The 23887-nt window shown below is 39.4% G+C and overlaps 1 protein-coding gene across 1 annotated transcript in view; it reads left to right on the forward strand.

Annotated features, from left to right (window-relative positions):
- The window catches only part of XKR4 (XK related 4), a 95043-nt gene that overhangs the window by 57063 nt on the left and 14093 nt on the right, over positions 1 to 23887 (forward strand). Inside the window, exon 2 of the mRNA XM_070749166.1 lies at positions 7039 to 7238. Coding sequence (XP_070605267.1) covers positions 7039 to 7238 — 200 coding nt within the window. The remainder of the gene's footprint in view (positions 1 to 7038; positions 7239 to 23887) is intronic.

Here is a 23887-nt window from a genome sequence, read left to right on the forward strand (position 1 = left end):
GTATAATATGAATTATTAAAAATAAACAAACACATGTAGGCTTATTATATAGATAATCACAGTGATTCTCAATCTCCAGGTAATTTCCTGCTTAGATTACTGACTCCTATTATTCTCTGAGGAATGTATAAATACACAGAACCGTTGGCTACTGGATCTTACTTCCTTTTATTATAATATTCATGAATGATATGTTTATCTATGTTTCCCAGACTTGGTTACTTTTATGGAAAAGTTATAGATCTTTGAATGTGAAATAAAGTAGAAAGAAACAAGAAAAGGTTTGCTGGATTAATTTTTAGAAGCTACTACAAAACATTTGCAAGGAAATTTACTGTGCACTGGCCATTTAATTCTTTGCTTTGCCATATCTGTTTTCTATTTTTTAATTTGGTTTTTCTTTATAAGTCAGTTTTATCTTGTTGATATTTAGTAAGCCTTCATGGTATATTAGCTTCACTGCATCTTCTTCACTATGCTCCAAATATTTTTCCAATGCCCTTTTTCTTCTTCAACCATCTAATGTACTTGCAATATTTTATGCTCCTTGATACGTAGTCTATTGATGTCACTACATGGATGACAGGATTCATTTTTATTATTTTTGTGATCTTTCTATTCAGGTCTTTTAGTTCTGTTTCAGTCCAGGCCACTATTCAAGCTGTGAATAAGAGGCGTTCTTAGGTACCTCTACCTAAGAACGCCTCTGCTTAAGAACTTTTCTAGATAAGAACTGGGTGTTCAAGATTTTTTTGCTCTTCTCAAGAACAATTTTCTACTTAAGAACCCGAGCCCAGAAAAATTTCCCAGGAAATTTGAGAGCGGCATGAAGGCCCAGCCAGTTTTCTGCCATTCCCCCTTTAATCCCAGACATCTTGGGCTTTTCTGGGCTGCCAGAGAAGCCTTTCAGTGGTGCTTAAGGAGGCTTTGGCAGTACACAGTGAACGAAGCATTTTCTTTTCTCTGGGCATTTGGAGAGGGAATAAACCTCTGCCAGCGCCCAGAGAAAAGAAACTCTCCCTTCACTCTGGGCAGTGAAGGAAAGGCACCAGCTACAAAGCAGGTGAGAGAGAGGTGAGGGGAGCCCTTCAGCATGGGAAGGAAGAGGAAGCAGGTATCTGCAGCAGCAGCCACCGTATTTTAGTCAAAGGAGTGGGAGGTTTCCCCCTCTCGCCCACCTGGGTTTCTTTTTCTGGCGCAATGTTATGAATTGTTTTATTATGTTGTGAGCCGCCCCGAGTCTACGGAGAGGGGCGGCATAAAAATCTGATAGATAGATAGATAGATAGATAGATAGATAGATAGATAGATAGATAGATAGATAGATAGATAGATAGATAGATAGATAGTATAGGAAGCAGCCTCAAGCCGGATGTATAGGAGGTGTTTGCTTCTACTTACAAACTTTTCTACTTAAGAACCTGTTCATGGAACAAATTAAGTTCTTAAGTAGAGATACCACTGTACTGAAATTGTCCAGTTGTTGGTATTTCTACCGAGTTTGGTCTAAGACAATGATGGTGAACCTTTTTTTCCTTGGATGCCAAAAAAGCATGGGCGTCTACGGAGAAGGGTGGCATACAAATCTAATAAATTATTATTATTATTATTATTATTATTATTATTATTATTATTATCCATGCGCAAGTGCCCATACCCATAATTAAATGCTTGGGGAGGATGGAAGCAGCTTCCCCCACACCCCGGAAACCCTCTGGAGGCCAGAAATGGCCTGTTTCCCAACTTCTGGTGGGCCCAGTAGGCTTGTGTTTCACCCTCCCCAGGCTCCAAAGGCTTCCCTAGAGCCAGGGTAGGGTAAAAATGCCCTGCCTCAAAATTCCAGAGGCTCTCTAGAAGCCAAAATCAGTTGGCTAGCACACACATGTACGTTTGAGCTGAGCTAGGGCAACGGCTTATGTGCCAGCAGATATGGATCCATGTGCCACCTGTGGCATCTGTACCATAGGTTCACCATCACTGGTCTCTAAGATCTTCTTCATTCTTATTATGTATTCAATTTTAACTTCCTTGACTTCTAGTGTACTTGACATTGTCATTTTAAAGAATGCCTAGTATTTAGAGGTATTGTCTTCATCTAGAGTCTCAATGTTATTTCCATAGTGAATGTTATTTCACTATTTTTCCTCTGATCATGAGGGTGGCACATTTGTCTAATTCAAACTCTGTTGCAATATTTTGTTGCATATCCGGGCTGTGTTGAGCAGCGATTCTATTTCAAATGAGTTTTTTTCATGCGGAGTCAGATCATGCATATAAAGGAGGTGGGGTAGCCTGGCAGATGTTTTTTATGTTTGATAGCCATGGCTTGACTTGTTTAGTATTGAGGCAGAGGAATCAGTGCAATGACAAACAACAGTAGTAATGGTGAATTTCCTAGAAAAAAAATCCACTCTTGTTATTCCACTCTCCCAGTCTATCACTATTGATCAGCAACCATGTCCTCCATTTTTATCTTTGCACAAAGCTGATGTTTCCACCGATTCCTGTTACTTCTATGCACTTGATTATCTAGTCATGTAACAGGGAATGTGTTTTTGCAATGTGTTCTTGCAATCAATCCAAGTACATTCAAGTTTTTTCTCTTGCAATTTTCCACAGTCATCTTTTCAATTAGGAACTGATCTTTTGTTTCTCTATTAATATTATCTTGATTGTACATAGTTAAGCAATATTTCAACTACAGTGGTACCTCTACATAAGAACTTAATTTGTTCTGTAATCAGGTTCTTAAGTAGAAACGTTCTTAAGTAGAAACAATTTTTCCCATAGGAATCTATGTAAAAGCAAATAATGCGTGCAGAACCCATTAGGAAAGAAATAAAAGCTTGGAATTTGGGTGGGAGGAGGAAGAAGAAGAAGAGGAGGAGGACAGTCTCTGCCAAAGGAAGAAGGTGAGGTGAAGTGAATAAAAAAAAATACAAAACTTTAAGGCTTAAAAAAAAAAGAGGTACTCTAAGGCGGCCAGGAGGCGCACGTGCCTCCAATACACCCAATGAGAGGATACCTCCCATACACTGCCTCCCATAAACTGACTGCTGCTGCTGCTACCTGCTGCCTCTTCCTTCCCATGCTGAAGGGCTCCCCTCTCCCCTTGCTCGCTTGCTTTGTAGCTGGTGTCTTTCCTTCGCTGCGGTGACTCCTCGGCTGCCCAGAGCGAAGGGAGCGTTTCTTTTCTCTGGGCACTGGCAGAGGTTTATTCCCTGTCCAAGTGCCCAGAGAAAGGAAAATGCTTCATTCACTGTGGACTGCCAAAGCCTCCTTAAGGATCCTCTGGCAGTCCAGATGGCCAGGATTAAAGGGGGAAACTGGCCGCTCTCAAATTTCCTGGGAAATTTTTCCCGGATCGGGTTCTTAAGTAGGAAATGGTTCTTAAGTAGAGGCAAAAAATTCTTGAACACGTGGTTCTTATCTAGATAAGTTCTTAAGTAGAGGCATTCTTAAGTAGAGGTACCACTGTACGTGTAAAATATGTTTCTCTTTATTTTACTTAGGATTCCATGTGGTAAATTAACTATCAAGGATGTAATTTTTTCTTAAATTTAAAAAAAAAGCCAAGGAATAATGGAACAGAATTGGAAGGGACCTTGGAGGTCTTCTAGTCAACCCCCTGAAGGACACCCTATACCATTTCAAACAAACCTATAGTATTTGGTTTAAAAATTCAAAAGTTAATTTATTCACAGATAGCTTACACTGGAGTATATATAGGGTAATTTAGTTCAACACTTTGCTGTTTGCTTTCTAGATGTTCAGATGTTATATTATTCTTTGTTTCAGAACATATTCAGTACCCAAATTATTTCAAAAATCATCAAACTCCAAAATATTTGAAAAAAACCCTCAGCTTTAAAATTACAATGTTATAATAAAATCAGTTATGAACTTTATAATAGCAACTTGATATGTTCATGAAAGTTGAGTATCTAATAAAAATATTTTTATGGATATTCAAGTTTGGAACAAAATGTCATATATCCTATTAGGAAAACAAACTAACGTTCAGAGAAAACTAATGTTCCCCCACACTTTTGTATATGGTTAAAATTGATAAGCAAACATTTCAGGAAAAAAATAGTTCCATAATTTTTGTATAAACAATAACTTCTGTTGAGATAAAAATATAGTGAATTTCTCTGGTAACTAGGCAACAAGAAAAAAGTCACTTACCTGAATTGCAGTTTGTTTTATGTTATTTCTAAATCCTAACAATACAAATTTTTATTCTGTGTTCTTTAAAGATGACACAGAGTGCCTGTTTATTGTTTAGCTAAATTGCTTAATGTATTATTTGATACAGCAAGCAAATCAGACAATCTCTCTTTTATCTGTAATCAGTTATTAGCTTTTTATCCCTTATCTTTTTATAAAAGTTTGAATATAATATAGCAAATGGCATAGTTAGGTAGCTTGCATAAGCATGAGAATGTAGACAGCATTAAATCAGCATTTTTCTTCTTTGCCAAGCAATTCAAATATTGCTGCTATCTTATTTATCTTAATATAATATATATTTTATTCTTATGTGTTGCTTATTTTACACTTAAATAAAAGACAAGATAGATTTTTCTGCCTTTGCTATATAGAGTTTGATATGAAAATGGAACAACTAAAGGAAAAAAATGAGGTACCTGATATATTAAATTGACTTTAATGTTTTCATCTCATTCCCATCCATTTCTTTTCTTTCTCACCCATTTTTGGAATATTCCCAGCAAATAATTCAGAAGACAGTTGTGAATCTTGATTTGAAAAGTAGGACATGTTTCATCTTATAGCGAAATTTCAAACTTTTCAAGACAACTTGCTAGCTGTAAAAAAAAAAAAAAAGCAAAATTCAGAACTACCTGATCAAAGCTCTAGTTTTGGGAAATTGGTTCATTTAAAGGGGAGGTTGTCCCTCTGGAATGCCACAAAACCTCAAAAATTCCTCAAGACACAGTTTGAATAACCTCCTTTTCACAGCTTGTATTGGTTGTCCTATATTGAGTTCAGTGGTCAAGCACTTTTTGATGAAATTGCGTGGATATCTATTGTGTTGCAAGATGTATAGATGATTTATTTCCTCTTTTGGATGTTCAGGGTTGCTGCATTGTATTTGTGCTTGTCTAAAGTAGTGTTCCTACACAGCTTCTCTTGTGGGATGGTGGGTTATTACTTTGCTAATTCAATTCTTGGTTGGGGTAAGTGACGTTTCGATACACTTGTGGTTCTAGTTTGCTGTTGCAGTCTCGGTTGCTAAAGATCTTTAAGAAGGTTAATGTGCTGTTGTTTTCTACTTCCCTTAATAACGCTATGGTGACCAATATTGTTTAATCACACATTTGTTTAATCAATCCATTTGTTTGACTTTTTACCTATTTCAGTCCATGTTCAGTGCTTCCTTCTGGGTGTCCACAAAGGTTGGTTGGGAACAAAAAAGTCAAGGCCACAACCATGCAATGGAAACCATGTCCATTGGATCATGTGAATAAAGAAGCAGGGCTACCATCCCAGTTTTTTGTATCACTTCCAGAAGTCATCCCTGGTTCCTTTTGTGGACCTTATTGATTTATATGTAGTCAGAGTATTTGCTTAATTCTAACTATCCATTCTAACTAATGCAGCCGCATGAGTGGTTATGGGCCTTCCAAGGCATGCCCATATCTCACCATCACTCCGCAGACTGCATTGGCTGCCGATTGGTTTCTGGACACAATTCAAAATGTTAGTTATGACCTATAAAGCCCTACATGGCATAGGACCAGATTACCTCCGAGACCACCTTCTGCCACACGAATCCCAGTGTCCGGTCAGGTCTCACAGAGTTGGTCTCCTCAGGGTCCCATCAGCCGGACAATGTCAGCTGGTGGGACCTGGGGAATAGCCTTCTCTGTGGGAGTCCCAGCCCTCTGGAATCAGCTCCCCCCAGAGATTCGCACTGCCCCCACCCTCCTTGCCTTCTGAAAAAGTTTAAAGACTCATCTTTGTCGCTAGGCCTGGGGCCATTAGATTTCCCCCCCTGACCAACGAGGGTTTTTAGTGTGCTTAATTGAGTGAATGATAATGAATGTTTTAAAGGGTTTTCCGATTTTTAATGTTTTTTAATTATATTAATTGGATTGGATGTATTACTATGTTTTTTATATATGTTGTGAGCCACCCCGAGTCCTTGGAAAGGGGAGGCATACAAATCCAATCAATCAATCAATCAATCAATCAATCAATCAATCAATCAATCAATAAATAAATAAATATCCATTTGCTGAACAGTATATATATATGTGTGTGTGTGTGTGTGTGTGTGTGTGTCAAATGTTTTTTTAGCTGGAATTATAAAATTAAGGGAGACTAGGATGGTCCCATTTCGGCCTTGTTCTGGCCTCAACAGCTAGCCACACCCTTCCTTACTGGGATTTGATCCTGTGGACTCTGCCTTGTAAGGCAGAGACTTAGCAGAGGTGCTATCAGATCAGATCCCTTCCAGCTGTGTACCAGGGAGGGGCTATATGTTTTTGTTTTTTGTTTTTTAATGTCGGATCACCCTGGTATATTTCAAGGAACGTCAGAGCTCCTTTTTTGCCTCTAGGCCCAACCCAGGGCCACTTCAAGGCAGTTAATTTATTTATAGCCGACAACTATATTCTGTATGTGTTAAATGTTTTTTTAGCTGGAATTTTAAAATTAAGGGAGACTAGGATGGTCCCATTTCGGCCTTGTTCTGGCCTCATCAGCTAGCCACACCCTTCCTTACTGGGATTTGATCCTGTGGACTCTGCCTTGTAAGGCAGAGACTTATATATAACAGTATAGTATATATATATATCTGCTCCGAGTCTCCAGAGAGGGGTGGCATACAAATATAATAAATTATTATTATTATAATTATATCCACAATTATAGATGTAGTTAATATATTCTGTTTAATAAATATATGTTAATCATTTCTATTTATCATATGTGTAGAAAAGTAGAGTATTCAACTTAATAGTATTTACACTATATTACAATTTTAGCCTTACTCTTAAACTTTCTTTTTAGATATTTCCATACTATATATTTGGGCATTCGGAGTAGACAGAGTGGAGAGAATGACAGGTGGCGTTTTTATTGGAAAATGGTCTATGAGTATGCAGATGTGAGTATGCTGCATTTGCTTGCTACATTTCTGGAAAGTGCCCCACAATTGGTCCTACAACTCTGCATTGTTGTACAGACGCGCACCCTTCAGGCCCTTCAAGGTAAGGATTTCCCTATTCCTTTTGTCTAGATTTATATCTATGTATACAGTATTAGAACCTGGATTAGATTCACAGTTTAATTTCACGGGCAATAACATTGCTTCAACAGATTGCAAACAAATTAAAGATCTTTAGAATATTTTTCAGAAATAAAATTACAATAGATTTCTACAAGACCAGACATAATATATATGAGTTTAACATATTTACAGATCTAATTATCTTCTCTGCAAAGTCTAAAACATAAATGAGCCATATATTGTTCATAAGCTGTCTGCAACCCCATAAAATTCTTGGAAGAGCAAAGTTGGCATGTCAAGTATCCCTCTTCTCCCCCTCCTCCCTCTCTCTCTCTCTCTTTCCTTCCTTCCTTCCTTCCTTCCTTCTTTCTTTCTTTCTTTCTTCCTTCCTTCCTTCCTCCCTTCCTTCCTTTTCTCTCTATAGTTATAGACCTAGATAAACGGAGTTCTGCAAATAGAGTTCTCCCAACAATTCCTGCTAACAACATTACTCAAACTAATGAACTGTTATACACTACAATGGCTGCATTCTAAGTATTCTAAATTAATTAAACATTTCAAGCCCCAAGTCCTTGTTTTCCAAGGAGGCAGGTATATAAAATATGTATTCATCTTTATATTCAATTAATTTATATGTTTCCTTAGCTCCTCAGAATGCAACCAATTGTGACCTCCATGGTGGCCTAGAGGTGGAGGCTCTTGCCTCATAATCAACAGGTTATGAGTTCAATCCTAGGTAGAGTCTCCCGCTTGGGCAGGGGGTTGGACTAGATGACCTGCAAAGGTCCCTTTGAACTCTGTTAATCTGTTAAAAGATCTAGGATAATGTCACAAACTGTCAAGTTAGAATTTGTACAGAGATGTCCTAGCCATGCACTAACAATGAACATAAAGCAAATAGCAGTAATACAGAAACCTTGTAATTCAGACATGTACTTTATAGGTATCAGCTGATTTTGCTCAATGTAATAAGAGCAAGGATTTATAATAAATTTTGGGAGAAATCATCTTTTTGATAAAAGCGGTGATTATTTTCCCTTCCAAGTTACTCTTTGAATGATAATTTTTCTTTAGAAAAGCAAGCCAACTGTTCACAGAGGCTCCATTTGAATTTTTGTGTACAAAATACACAGGAACATTCTAATACATGTGCATAAGTTGAAAGAAGGCATTCCACCCACCTGCCATTTGCATAGAATAGTGTTTGAAATCAGACTTGACATTTGAAATGTTCTGATTTTAAGAATTGTATCTTGAAGATGGTGGCCTTTGATTAGAATAAGCAGACAGTTTTACATGTGTGCGCATTTGTTTGTGTATAAGATTGTATTCTATTGCTAAATCTTCCCTTAATGATTAATCTGGTAATGTCAATGATTTTTCTTTATATATAATACTTAGTTATGCACATTCGAAAGCATAAATAAATGGAGTACCGATTCTTAAATCACATATTCTGCTGTTGAATCAATCAAGAAATAGAAATTCATTCTAGCATTTTAGAATGCTTCAGCAATGAAATATGCAAATGAAAAAATGTTTTTTAGTTGGAATACTTCCATCAAAATTCAGTTCCTTTGCTTTAATTCTATATATTATTTTCTACCTTGTTACCTTTAAAATCTGTGGGTTTTTTTACAAATGGATATAGTTAAATATTTTCTGGTGCTTCAAAATATAACTTTGTAAAATATGTGAGGTAGTATACTATTTTTAAGAGCAAGTTATTTTAAAATATTAATCTCTACTTTTGTTATTCTAGCATACTAGGTTGGAACACTTTAATAGAATATGGAATGGAATAGAGTAGACTAGACTAGACTAGAATAGAATAGAATAGAATAGAATTCTTTAATGGCCAAGTGTGATTGAACACATAAGGAATTTATCTTTGGTGCATATGCTCACAGTGTACATAAAAAGACAAGATACATTCATCAAGAATCTTAAGGTATAACACAACGATTATCATAGGGTATGTTCTTTCGGGCTCTCTGATAGGAGCCTCCCGAAAATTCAAGGATACAAATTTCAGACACACACACGTTTGAAAATTCAAAACAATGTTCTTTATCACAAAAGTCAAAATAAACTAAGCACTTTTTTTGTATTGCAAAGAGCACTCATCCCAAACCAACCAGGTAGTATGTACAATTTCCTTCAAGCAGTCATCAAGTACTTAGCCCACAGCTGGGGAGAAACTTCACACCCCTTCTTCTTCCAATGAAGGGAGACACACACACACACACGCTGCTCTGCTTTGGTTTCAAAGGCGTGAAAAAGCAACAAAGTCCAGCACACAAGATTCCTGATGAAACTGCAACAGATATTCTTCCACAATGGCCAAACCCACATGCTGCTATTTATAGCAGCAGCCCTAATTACTGGAGACCCATCCAAACACAGGTGGCCTCCCTTATTTCCTGTAATATGTTCTTACTTGGTCTCTTCTACACATTATTCTGCGCTTGCGTGAATCCAAAATGTCATCATCTGAAGCTATAGAAGATAAAGAAGATTGACTGCCTTGGCTATGTGCCAAGCCCTCCTCTGCCGAGTCACTCCCACCTTCTTCTTTGTCCGAGGAAACTAAACTCTGATCTGATTCTGTTGGCAATAACACAGGCCTGTGACACGTTGAATTTTCCCCTGCATCCACCTCTCTATTCCCTGGGGCAGGAGCTGGGCCAGAGCCAACCACAACATGGTAGAAATGAGCAAACATTTTTTTCTAACTATCAAAATTTATGCAATGGGACTCAAGACATGATCTGTCTATTTACTACCAGAATAGTTCTCTGAAAACAAGATGAGATCAAATTTGGTGTGATTGGAAAAGAAAACAAAGTTTGAAAAATGGCTAGATGAGCCTAAGGGCTGCAGAAAAGAAATGAGGAAAAAAACCACCAGTACATCTCTATGGAGGAACAGCTGCATAGTTATCCAGAGCATTGTTCACTGTTTCATTCAAAGGCTCCTCACTCCCCATCACATGACCCAGACTAGGAGCTCAGCATTTGTACTTACCTGTGCATGCATACACCCAAACACATTCAGATGGTCCAACAGGGGAAAGCAAAAACATGCCTAAAGATGTTATATCAATGCATCAGCTGGTTAGACTCTCATAGATACACGGACAACAGATTGCAAACACTCTGATTAGTTTATAGTGACAAAGTATAGGCAAATCAAGATACAACATGTTATATAGTTACAAAGAAGAAAACTCAGACTCTTCCATCATAGGAATCCAATGTGAACTGTAATGATCAAAGAATAATGAAATGTACATTAAAATGCCACAACACAAATCCCGGAATTTCCTATTTCTGCCCTGATATTGTACACAAATATTTGAATTTTATGGTTTAAGTCTGATGTCACAACACACATTTTATTTGTTATCTACTCAGGTATCCATGTCTCTTAAAGTTGATAAAGAGATTGAAAAGTATTTTTAAAAAAACCCTAGCTGCATGTTTTCCATACTTTGTCTTTTGTTCAATTGTGTCCAATTCTTTAAGACTGCCTGTACAAGTCCCTGCAGTTTCTTAAGAAGATTTTTTTAAAGAAATGGTTTGTAATTCCTTCCCTTTTGGGGCTCAGAGAGAGTGACTTGCTCAAGGTCACCCAGCTGACTTTATGGTTAAGGGAATAGAATAGAAAGCCGGATCTCTTGTTTCTGGACTGATATTTTAACCACGACATCAAACTGGCTATATTTAAATACATATTCTATTTCATATTCTATATTCTATTTCATTTTGGAGAAATATGTCTATTGACATTTTTTCAAAGTTTTTAATGTCAATTTTAGATATGAGCTACCCTACCCTCCATAAATGGCAGATAAATCTTACACAGATGATTTTCTATAGATAATAATGAAGTAACTCTCTTCTTCCCTATTAATTACCAAATTAAAACGGATATTTTATTTTCTTACATTCCAATAATCAAAAATAGTAGTTAAAATTGGACAGATACTACATTACTCAATGGCAAAGAGTAAGTTGTGGAGAGGAGCATGCCAGAAGTTTCTAATGGTTGCCCCCCAAAACTGGGAACTGCAGAGTTGATGCAGAATAAATCTTTGAAGCCAAAGCTGTTTCTTCTCCTGATGATTCATCATAATGCGCCTTCACTATATCTGATTGGTGCATGCATAATCAGTATCTCCTCTACTGACTTACATACGATGGAGAACTACTACTACTACTACTACTACTACTACTACTAATAATAATAATAATAATAATAATAGCCGAGGCTGCGCAGTGGGTAGAGTGCGGTACTGCAAGCCACTAAAACTGACTGCTAGATCAGCAGGTCAGCAGTTCAAATCTCATCACCGGCTCAAGGTTGTTGTTGTTGTTGTTGTTGTTATTGTTATTGTTATTGTTATTATTATTATTATTATTATTATTACTACTACTACTACTATTACTACTACTACTACTACAGTGGTGCCTCTACTTAAGAACACCTCTATGTAAGAACTTTTCTAGATAAGAACCGGGTGTTCAAGACTTTTTTGCCTCTTCTTAAGAACCATTTTCTACTTAAGAACCTGAGCCTGGAAAAATTTCCCAGGAAATTTGAGAGCGGCATGAAGGCCCAGCCAGTTTCTTCCCATTCCCCTTTTAATCCCGACCATCTTGGCCTTTTCGGGACTGCCACAGGAGCCTTTCGGTGGCGCTTTAGGAGGCTTTGGCAGTCCAGAGTGAACAAAGCATTTTCCTTTCTCTGGGCATTTGGAGAGGGAATAAACCTTTGCCAGCGCCCATAGAAAAGAAATGCTCCCTTCGCTCTAGGCAGCGACTGTCTCCCTCCTCTTCTTCTTCCTCCTCCTCCCAAATTCTGAGCTTTTATTTCTTCCCTAATGGGTTTGCACGCATTATTTGCTTTTACATTTATTTCTATGGGAAAAATTGCTTCTACTTACAAACATTTTTACTTAAGAACCTGGTCACGGTTCTTAAGTAGAGGTACCACTGTACTATCAACAATACAACACAGCAAACAAGATCATTATGCTGGATTTTGTATTTCATTACAAGTCGGGCACTTCCCAAGCACCTATGCACCTGTGCAATGTAATAATAATAATAATAGCCAAGGTTGTGCAGTGGGTAGAGTGCAGTACTGCAGGCCACTAAAGGTTGACTCAGCCTTCCATCCTTCCGAGGGGGTGGTGGTAAAATGAGAACCTGGATTGTGGGGGCAATAGGCTGGCTCTGTTAAAAAGTGCTATTGCTAACATGTTGTAAGCCGCCCTGAGTCTAAGGAGAAGGGTGGCATAAAAAATTGAATACATAAATAACAGACAGACAGACAGACAGACAGACAGATAATGAAGAACTGTAGGGCTGAAATGTCTACTAAATTCCTGGTTTCACTTTCTTACCTCATCAACCAACCTGAGCCTAATAATAGTCCACTATTTTGATATTTCTTGCTCTCCTTAGATGCAGATAAATCTTCTTTCATCCTAAACACTCACAACTCGAGAAGTTGCTTTAGGTTGCATACTTTGTTTCTACCATATCAAATCAATGTTAAGGGATGAAAGAGCTTACATTTCCTCAGAACAATAAATTAGATTAACATGCATTGGAACTTCTCTTGTTAGAAGATCAGGCTGTCTCAATCCGTTTTGGATAATTCACAACTGCATATCATTTAACTCAGCATAGTAACTATTGTTAACAGATTACTTAAAATTTTAGAAACATACTCAAGGGATTCTCTAAGATTTGCTAGCATTGTTTAATGCTTTAGGCATTGAATTATGACTGGGAAAACTCATATTCAAGTCCCTGTTAAGTCACAGAAACTCATTGAGTAATAGCCAATCACTATCTCTTACCTCAGAGTTCTTTTGTGAGAGGAAAAATTATGGAATAAATGCGACCCTGACCCCATAAAAAACAAATAGTATATAAAGGTAACAAATTAAGTTGGTAAAGATGAATAATATTATCCTGATAAATAGAGGAGAAAAGAATATACATTCACATTTAAGCTCTAAATATTTTTAAACTAACTTTTAACTGACAAGTGTTATAATTTTGAAAGGGCAATCTTTTAATCAAGAATGGAACATAATGACAATTCACTGCAGATCTTCAAATAATATAATATTTAAGAGGCTGAAACATTATAGAACTGTATAAATGAAGCTTAATTTTTCGCAGCTGTGCCCTATTGCAGCAGATTTTATTTTTAAATACCAAAGCAATGCCTTTTCATTTACTTTTTCTTCTTCTTCTTCTTTTTTTTTTGCTAAATGCAGCCACAGAAGAAAAGGCCAATTGCTGTGCCAATTGTTCAATGATCAATACACATCCTTTTCAATGTTTTCAGAGGATTGTGGCACTAGAATTATTATTCAGCAACTTGTTTTCTTCTGTTGAGAATACTAATAATCAAAAAGCTATTCTGTGTCAAAGCCCCAGAATCTAATTTATCTTACATAAATACATTTACGAAACAATGAATATCAGTTAGATCCTTGACAATGAAGAGAACACTAGATGTTACTAGGCAGAATAATGCATATAATTCAACATTCAAGTGGTTCTTTCTTCATTCATATCTACTATCTGAAGATGCCAATGAAGAGCCATTTCCTCATACACAGTGCAATTGTCTGCAATGTTTCCATTTTGCTGTATAAGCATGAAGACTGACTTCTCACTGAGTTACCAGTGCAATTTGGAAACACCAAATCAGTTACAAAGATTGAATTATACCAGGGGTTCCAATTTTTTTAACTACCTCTCTGTGGGTGTGGCTTATTTTGTGAGCATGGCTTCATGGTCATGGTGGTGGGTGTGGCTTGATGGTTCTCCCCTTTGCACTGACTGCTGGATTAAATGGAAGCAGGAGAATTGAAATGAAATTCTCCCGGATCTGCGAGGAAATATTAATATTTCTAATATTCAGCCAAAATCTCTTTCTCTGAAAGAATTCTGAGCAATTTTGCTTCATTTTGTCCATGATAGCCATTCAAATATTAAAAGGCTTCTATCACTTCTCTCCACTGTCTTTCATTCTGGAAGCTGAAAATATTCAGTGTCTCCTGATATCTCTCAAAAGTTTCTTTTCCGTAGGACTTTTTTCCTGGTTGTTCTTTTTTTTTTGACACTCCAATTTGTAAATATCCATCCTAAAATGTGACACCAAAACTTAGGCAATATTCTAGGTGTTGTTTGCTCAGGTCATAACACCAAAGAAAAATGAATCTTGATCGTGATATTATAATGTGATTGATTTGGTCTAACATTGCCCTTGACTTTTCTGCAGCTGTGTTATACTGTTGGCTAATGTTCATCGTGTAATCAAGAGTCTCAGATATTTTTTTTTATTAATCTGTATTCGTGCCTATTATCTCCACACTCCACATTTGTCCCTTGGTTTTTTATCTTGGTTTGTTTTTACCATTTTTTTGGCTTTGTTGATATTTTCTTCTAAAATGTTTGATAGAATAACTATCTTTTGTATCATCTGAATATTTGTTAATCATATTGTATAATTCATCACTGAACAACACAGAGCATAACAGAATTTCACAGTACACCATAGTGCACCACATAAAATTTCATATGGCTTGATGTTGAGTGATATACCTTTACTGACAATGGCAGAACACTTTGTATCCATCTAATGGAAGCCTAGGCCAATCCATAATTTGTCATCTTCTCTAATAGAATCCCATGGAATAATTTGTTGAATGCTTTGCTGAACTTGAGTTACCATATTCATCATTTTTCCATAGCAAGGTCAATTGGTCCTGCTATGCAAAAGATCAAATTTGTTTGACATGATTTATTCTTCATACTGGTTCCTGCCACTCTTTTACACCCATATTTACTAATATTTACTACTTATTTACTAATCAGCTTCAGAGTATTGCATGGTATTGAACTCAAGATCATCACCTGCAATAACTTGTTCCCCTTATTGACTATAGAAATAACATTTTGGGGGTGGAGCCAGCTGTGAAGCTGTGTTGATTGTGTGGAGTGAACCTCTACAAAACACAGGACACTGTTGGTTGATCGATAAGCTTCTAAGAAGCTATAGATCTCCTGGGTTGAGATCGGAAGATAGGGGCGTACTGAGAACCAATTTTGGGATAGCAGCCAGATCAGCAAACCAGGGAAACCCCAGAGAGATCAATCAATCAAGGAGATGGCGCATTATAGTGACTGGAAAGAGCTACCAGCTGGTCGACATCTAGGGATTAACAAGTAGGACAATGGAGTGACAGAACCTGTCAAAGGACATACCAAGAATCTGGAACAACTACAAGGAAAACATATTTATTGTTTGGAATGGAGTCTTGGAGGTGGATTATAGAAAGAAGAAATTATAGAAACCTCCTACAACTGAACCGATCCCATTGGATTTACAACCCCTGGTGATCACAGAAAAGGAAGTGAAAGATCTACCGTATTTTTCAATGTATAAGATGCAGCGGTATATAAAACGCACCTAGATTTTAGAGGAGGAAAACAAGGAAAAAAGTATTCTGAACCAAATGGTGTAGTATTATATTGTTTAATAAAATACCAGTGTAGAGAATACGTTTTACAACCATGTATACTTTTTAAAACCATGTACACTTTTTACAAACTTCAAACTTGACCGTTTCACCAGTCATGCTAGCTCAGAAATGGGAGTTGAAGTCCACAAGCCTTAAACTTGCCAGGTTTGAAGACCCTTGCACTGCTAACCCCCAACTCAGGAGTGTTCAAATTTGACAGATTTAAGACTAGTTGACTTCAACTCCCAGAATGCCTCTTCTAGTCATGTTAGATGGGGTAATTAGAAGGCAAAAACAGCCCCATTTTTGTGAATAACGGGCCGGTTTTCACCCATTTTTTCACAAAAATTAAGGCATTTTTGCCTTCCCCCAGTCTCCAAGAGCTGTCTGCAGGGTCCCCAGAACCCATCCCCACCCCCATTTTTGCAAAAGAAAAGTGAAAAACGGCCTGTTTTTTGCAAAAACGGGGGCATTTTTGCCATTCCCCAGTCCCCAAGAGTTGTCTGCAGGGTCCCCAGAACCCATCCCAAAGCACTTCTTTGCAACAACTGAGGATATAAGAGGTGCCTCTTCTATCTTCAATGGTGCGAATAAGTAGCAGCTATGTCTGCTGCCATGCTTGCTTCGTTCTCTAGTCCCTTTCCTTTCTCGCTCGGCTGCTAATGCTGGATTGCTGCCAAGACAAGTTTTGTGTGTGTGTGTGTGTGTGTGTGTGTGTGTGTGTGTGGATGGGGAGGGGATTGACCAATTGGCGCTGAGGTAGAAGCATCCACGCCAGCAGGAAATATTGGGCTCCTTTCCCAGGCTCCCAGCTAGAAAAACAAATTTTTGCCAGTTCTTTGGGCATTGCTACGTGGGATCATGTGATTGAGGGCATGGGCGTGAGGAATGTCAAGTTTGCCACACCCACTCAGTCACATGACCATCAAACTCTACCTACAAAATAAGCTACGCCCACATAACCAGCATTAAAGAAAAAAATGGAAACCACCCCTGGGTAGCATGGTACTTCTATTGATAAATTGAACTGTTTTTTTTTTCCTTCTGTATAAAGATAGATACAAACAATGAATTAAGCAGTCCAAGTTTCTTACTTCTCCCCATCAACTCTTTGCCATTCCATCAGTTGATTGCTTATTTCCCTTACTTTTTTTCCTTTGCCTTTTGAAAGAAACCTTTTGAAATTATTTTTGGCATTTGTTGCATCCAAACTGCTTCATTGGCACCATCTGTGTAGTATGTTGTTCAGTGGCATTATTTTATTTTATTATTATTCTTTCTTCCTGTACTGCAGCTTTCAACAAGGAGAGAAATGTACGTGTGCTAAATGTTCTACAGATACAGTTGGTGCTTTCATCCCTGCCCAGTTTTTTGCAGTACGTTCCAGACTAAGTCTGCTTGGGTCATTTATTTCTACATGGATGAACAGAAAGGGATATCTGTCAATCAGTTTAAGCTATCTTTGGAATCACATTACAAAATGTGTTTCCCAGAAAGTCTTCTCTAGAAAGGCTTCTCTTGAAAGGCTTCTATTGAGTCTATTGCTATTTGAATTCATCTCAGGGGGTCTTTAATCAGCATCACTCATCACTGCTTCTTCAATGCAAAGGCAGGAAGCTTTTCCTTTCCAGAAGGATTCTTTGAAGTAGAATCCTCTTCCTTGGTCACTGGGGCTCTGTACCAGCTGCTTTTTTATCCAGAGACCCATTGAAGACCATTGTCTTCAAGACGATGCATCATTCTTTGAGACCCTGGAAAGCCTGTTCCAAAAGACAATTAGGAAATATTTGTAAGGGTAGTAAGTTATAACTGGGGGTTTTTTTTTCATTTAATAACTGGTTTTAGAGGCTGCTTGGCTTAAAATGTACATACATTTCTGAATGCCATGTCTCTATTAATGAGATCCACCTTTAAAAACATTATGCCTTCTCAGGTAATATATGTTGCCAACAATAGAGTATTCTATTGTTGGAATTCCAGTTATATATTAAGGGAATCGGTGAAGGTTTGTTTCAGATTCAAAACCCAATATATTGAGAAACTAGCTGAATACCCATGCTCCTCTATGGGACTATGTATGTGATTGGCGTTGATAAGTCGACACTTACAGCTTGAAAGTTAATGAGTAGTTATGATCGGCCTCTCCTATCCCCTTCTCTCCCTCAGCCTTGCCCCACAGAATCCTCCTCTATCCCATCCCCTTCTTTTCCCCAGCCTTGCTCCACAGAAGTCTCCCCATCCTATCCCATGCTTGTTCTATGCAAATAAAACTGAACCTGAACCTCCTATACTTTGCTTATGTTTTGCATTTGGAACAGATTTCTTTCCAGGTGGGTAGGCGGGAAATAAAGCTCCTTAGAATCAGAGAGCTGAGCACCTAGAAGCCAATGTGTAGCAAATATCAAGTTTGTAGGCCTTTAACAGATTAACAGAGTTGGAAGGGATCTGGTAGGTCATCTAGTCCAACTCCCTGCTCAAGCAGGAGACCCTACACCATTTCTGACAAATGGCAGTCCAATCTCTTAGCTAAGGCAATCTGTTCCATTGGTTAATTGTTCTCACTGTCAGAAAGGTTTTAAGGTTCTGGAGATTTCCTGATTATGATTTGAATGGTTTTCACTTTTATATTTATTTATTTATTTATTTATTTATTTATTCGATTTTTATGCCACCTTCCTCCTTAGACTCAGGGCAACTTACAACATGTTAGCAATAGCACTTTTTAACAGAGCCAGCATATTGCCCCCATAATCCAGGTCCTCATTTTACCCACCTCAGAAGGATGGAAGGCTGAGTCAACCTTGAGCCGGTGATGAGATTTGAACCGCTGACCTACAGATCTACAGTCAGTGGCCTGCAGTACAGCACTTTACTGTTGTGCCACTCCGGCTCTTGGATGGATGGATGGATGGATGGATGGATGGATGGATGGATGGATGATGGATGGATGGATGGATGATGGATGGATGGATGGATAGATAGATAGATTTATTTTATTTATTTATTTATTATTTAGATTTGTATGCCGCCCCTCTCCGCGGACTCGGGGTGGCTCACAACAGAATGCAACAATTCATGACAAATCTAAATTATAGTTTAAAATATTTTTAAAAAACCATTTACTAAGCAAACATACACACAAACATACCATGCATAAATTGTATATGCCCGGGGGAGATGTCTCAGTTGCCCCATGCCTGACGACAAAGGTTGGTTTTAAGGAGCTTACGAAAGGCAAGGATAGATAGATAGATAGATAGATAGATAGATAGATAGATAGATAGATAGATAGATAGATAGATAGATAGATAGATAGATAGATAATAGATAGATGAGAGAGAGAGAGAGAGAGGGAGGTAGGTAGGTAGGTAGGTAGATATCTTCTCCATGTCAGAATATCAGAGGGGCCTGGAGAGCATCATAGGGATGGTGCATGTCACTTATTTATAACAAGCTGTGAAGAATGATATCTGTCCCCTCAAAATCCTGGCTGACAATGAGAACAACCACTTCTGTATTTGTGGGGGCATTGAAATGACCTCGATCCTCTCTCGAAGGCTCTCGATCCTCTCTCGAAGGCTACTTTCAGTTACATTCAGTTACATTCAGATTCCAAATCTTTTAGTTACCAATGTCACTGTTTCTGTTCTGTAAGAAACAATTTTGTTTCCCATTTGCATTCTATTTTTATTTTTTAAAGTGATCTGTCTCTGTAACAAAGATCCAACAGAACAAAGGAAAGAGCTTGATCCTTTCTTTGAAAATGTGGTTTTAATTTTATTTTCACTAGGATTTTGCAATATAATAGATGCCATGGAAGAAATAAAGATTTCGAGCCATATTGTTTGCATCTCTCTGCACCTGCTGAAGATGATGTCTTTAACAGAGTGGCGTTGCTTCAGATTACTATTATGTAAATGAATGGAGAAAAATCTTTATGGGCTCTCCATTCATTGGCTCCAGATGGGAGTTCAGAGGACAAATAATGGAAAGAACTGAACTGATATCAAAACATTTGTTAGCTTAAAAATCAAAGAAATGACAGCCAGAAGCTTACAATGCAGGGCTGATTGGAGACAAGAAGCTCTGCTGAGTGCTGCCAAGAGTATGGGCTTGTCAGCATTTTAATTTCTAGTTAGTGTTCAATCACATCTAACATCTGTTTGTTTGGGATGTTTAGAAATGTCTTCTTAATAGAGATAAAGGAAACAGAGAGTCTGAAGCTTAGACTTCTATATTTTAATCTCATACATTGAGAGGAAAAGGAAGGATGAAATTAAAACTATTGTTCCTGCGTCTTTTTTTCTTACTCCCAACCACCAGGCTGTATATCATTCATACTAAAATCATGTCATCTAAGGAGGAAAGCTAAAATAGCTAATCAAAGAAGAAACTTGATCTTAGACTTATGATATATAATAAACCAACAAGAAATAACATCTATAGAAATGACAAATATATTCTTAAAGAGCAAAACTGACGTATTTTCCCCTTTGTGCATGTAAAAGGAGATATTCCATTACATGAAAAAATGAACAAAAGCCGTTCCAAGATGTAAAATGACTGCATTTCTTTAGTCAATAATATTAATATTAATATTAGTATTAATTTAAGATTTAAAAGCCACAGTGGCACAGTGATTAGAGTGTAGTATTGCATGTTACTTCTGCTGCCTGCCTGCCTGCAATTTGGCTGTTCAAATCTCACCAAGATCAAGGTTGACTCAACCTTCCATCCTTCTGTAGTGGGTAAAACGAGGACTCAGATTGCTGGGGGCAATATGCTGACTCTGTAAACTGTTTAGAGAGAGATGAAAAGCACTGTGAAGTGGTATATAAGTCTACATGCTATTGCTAAAAGTTTTACAATTATAAAAATAACATAAAATTTCAAAAGGTAAAAAATCCAAAATGGGGGATTAGCAGTTGTTAATACTTAGTAGGGGTTCTCATAGGGCAGTGATGGCGAACCTATGGCACGGGTGCCACAGGTGGCATACAGAGCCATATCTGCTGGCATACGAACCTTTGCCAATCTCAGCTCTGACGTGCATGTGTGTGCTGGCCAGCTGATTTTTGGCTCACCCAGAGGCTCTGGGAGGGCGTTTTTGGCTTCCAGAGAGCCTACGAGGGGATGGGGGAGGGTGAAACATGAGCCTACAGGGCCCACCAGAAGTTGGAAAACAGGCTGTTTCTAGCCTCCAGAGGGCCTCCGAGGGGTGGGGGAAGCTGTTTTCACCCTTCCCAGGTATTGAATTATGGGTGTGGACACTCCTGCATGTGGGATAGTATACGCACACACTCTTTCGGCACCCAAGGGAAAAAAGGTTCACCAACACTGTCATAGGGGCTTGCTATAAGACCCAGTTGTGTGGGTCTATGGGTTTCCCAGGTAAGGCCGCACAGTCAGGTTTTGATCCCATTATGGAAGACCAAGAGACTGGGAACTTTCCCCACCTCTAAGGATGGGGCACAGAGAACGCTCTGTTTCTAGACACCGCCAGTTGACATTATTGTACCAACAGGGTCTGCAGCATATCTTCTCTGCCTGAATAAGTGGACTAATAATATGGGGTGAAGCTGGTTCTATAGGTCAGCGTTTCCCAACCGGTGTGCCGCAGCACACTAGTGTGCCGCGAGACACGGCCAGGTGTGCCGCGAAGTCTTTGGAAGCTCCAGCTGGGTGGGGCGCTGCCAGTGCCAGACCGCCAGTGCCTCCAATCTGGAGCTCCCACTCGCAGCTGTCCCCCGGCTGCTGCCCGATGCAGCTGTTTCTGGCACTCTCCTGCTGGGCCCAAAAGAAGGAAGGCGGGAAAAAGGAGGCAGGGGCGGGGAGGTGCGGCAGTAGGAGTAAAGGGAGCCGTGGCCGCCCCTGCCTCCCCACGGTGTCTCTGGCCAAACGCACCCCTGGCTTCTCTGCCCTGCCCCATTGCCCACTCGCCGCCGCCTCCTGTCTTGGGGCGCAATCTGCCCCCTCTCCTCCACCGCCAGAGAGAGAATGGATGGCGCCGTTGTCTTCGCCTCCGCCCGCCGGCTCTGCAACTAAGAGGCAGCAACCATCAACCCCCTCGCCCTCCCAGACATCCCCAGCGCCCGGCCACGCGCCGCCTCCCGTTAGCCCGGCCGACTTTTCCCTGCTGCCGTTTTCTCTTCATGGCGCAAAGCCACACAGTCCCGGACTCCCGGATCGCTTGCTTCTCCGGCCAGCAAGCCGGCTGCCCCGCGTGGCGCTTTCCTGGGCAGATGGCTTTGCTGACCGGAGAAGCGAGCGACCCGGGAGTCTGGGACTGTGTGGCTTTGCGCCATGAAGAGAAAACGGCAGCAGGGAAAAGTCGGCTGGGCTAACGGGAGGCGGCGCGTGGCCGGGCGCTGGGGACGTCTGGGAGGGCGAGGGGGCTGATGGCTGCTGCCTCTTAGCTGCAGAGCCATCGGGCGGAGGCGAAGACAACGGCGCCCTCCATTCTCTCTCCGTCTCTCTCTCTCTTTCTTTTTCTCTCTGTTGCTGGCGTGGTGAACGAGAGAGAAAGAGAGAGAGAGAAAAAGGAGGGGAGAGAGAATGAGAGAGAAAGAAAGCAAGAGAAAGAGAGGAAAAGAAAGCAAGAGAGAGAGAGAAAGAGAGGGGGAAGTAGGGAGAGGGAAAGACATAGAGGGAGTGAAGGAGGGAGAGAGAAAGAGAGCAAAAAAGAGAGGAAGAAAGAAAGAGTGATGGAGAAAGAGAAAGAAGGGAAGGAAGGAAGAGAGAGAAAGAGGGAGGGAGAGGGAGGGAGAAATAGAGTGAAATGGAGGAAGTGATTTTTTTTGTCCAAACTTTTCTTTAGCACCCCCCCCCCCTTCAGTGTTTCCCAGAATTTTGAAAATATGAATACAGTGGTACCTCGAGATACGAGTTTAATTCGTTCCGGACCTGGGCTCTTAAGTCGAGCAGCTCTTATCTCGAATGACTTTTCCCCATAGGAATTAATGTAAATAATTTTAATTGGTTCCAGCCCTCAAAAAACTCACAAAGTTAGTCTAAATTATGCAGAAAGACATGTTTTTAATGAAGAAATGTACATGTACATATAAATGAATAATGAAGTTTCTTTCACTTAACTTGTAAACTTTCTTAAACTTTTAAATTTACATATGTTCAACTTCTCTGCCACCCAATCCTGTAGGACAGAGGTCCCCAACCCTTTTTGCACCAGGGACCGGCTTTAAGCGATCAAGAGAGGAATGGGTGAATGAATGGACGGAGGGTGGGAAGGAAGGAAGGAAAGAGGGAAGGGACAGGAACAGAGGAAGGAAGCAAGGAAACTTATGAAAGGGGAGAGTAAGAGAGGAATGAGTGAAGGGAGGGAGGGAGGGAAGAAGGTGGGAAGGAGAAAGAAAAGAAGAAATAGAGGAAGGGAAGGTAAAAGAGAGAAAGAAAAAGAGAAAGAAAGAAAAGAAAGAAAGAAAGAAAGAAAGAAAGAAAGAAAGAAAGAAAGAAAGAAAGGGGGAAGGGACAGGAACAGAGGAAGGAAGCAAGGAAACTTATGAAAGGGGAGAGTAAGAGAGGAATGAGTGAAGGGAGGGAGGGAGGGAAGAAGGTGGGAAGGAGAAAGAAAAGAAGAAATAGAGGAAGGGAAGGTAAAAGAGAGAAAGAAAAAGAGCAAGAAAGAAAGCTGCAAGCACCCCCCCGAGCCCCCCAGGCCGGCTGCAACCTTTTAAAACATGCGCGCCGCTTCGCAGCTGTCTCCTGAAGCCGAACGCGGAAGTTAGCGTTTGGCTTCAGGAGACAGCTCCTTGGCGCTTGTATCTCGAATTTGGGCTTGTAAGTAGAACAAAAATATCTCTCCCCTCCCAGCTCTTATCTCGAGTTGCTCTTAAGTAGAGCAGCTCTTATGTCGGGGTTCCACTAATGTGCCGCGGCTCAAAAAAGGTTGGGAAACACTGCTATAGGTTGCCTGATCCTATCCCATATAGGGCTTTATAGGTGATGACCAATACATTGAATTGCATCCAGAACCAAACTGGCAACCAGTTTGCGGAACAAAGGTGTTTATATGTGCCTTTTCTTTGGGCATCCAATATGTTTTGTGCAGCTGCATTTTC

This window comes from Erythrolamprus reginae, chromosome 3 (assembly GCF_031021105.1).
Source record: "Erythrolamprus reginae isolate rEryReg1 chromosome 3, rEryReg1.hap1, whole genome shotgun sequence".
Classification (NCBI taxonomy): domain Eukaryota; kingdom Metazoa; phylum Chordata; class Lepidosauria; order Squamata; family Dipsadidae; genus Erythrolamprus; species Erythrolamprus reginae.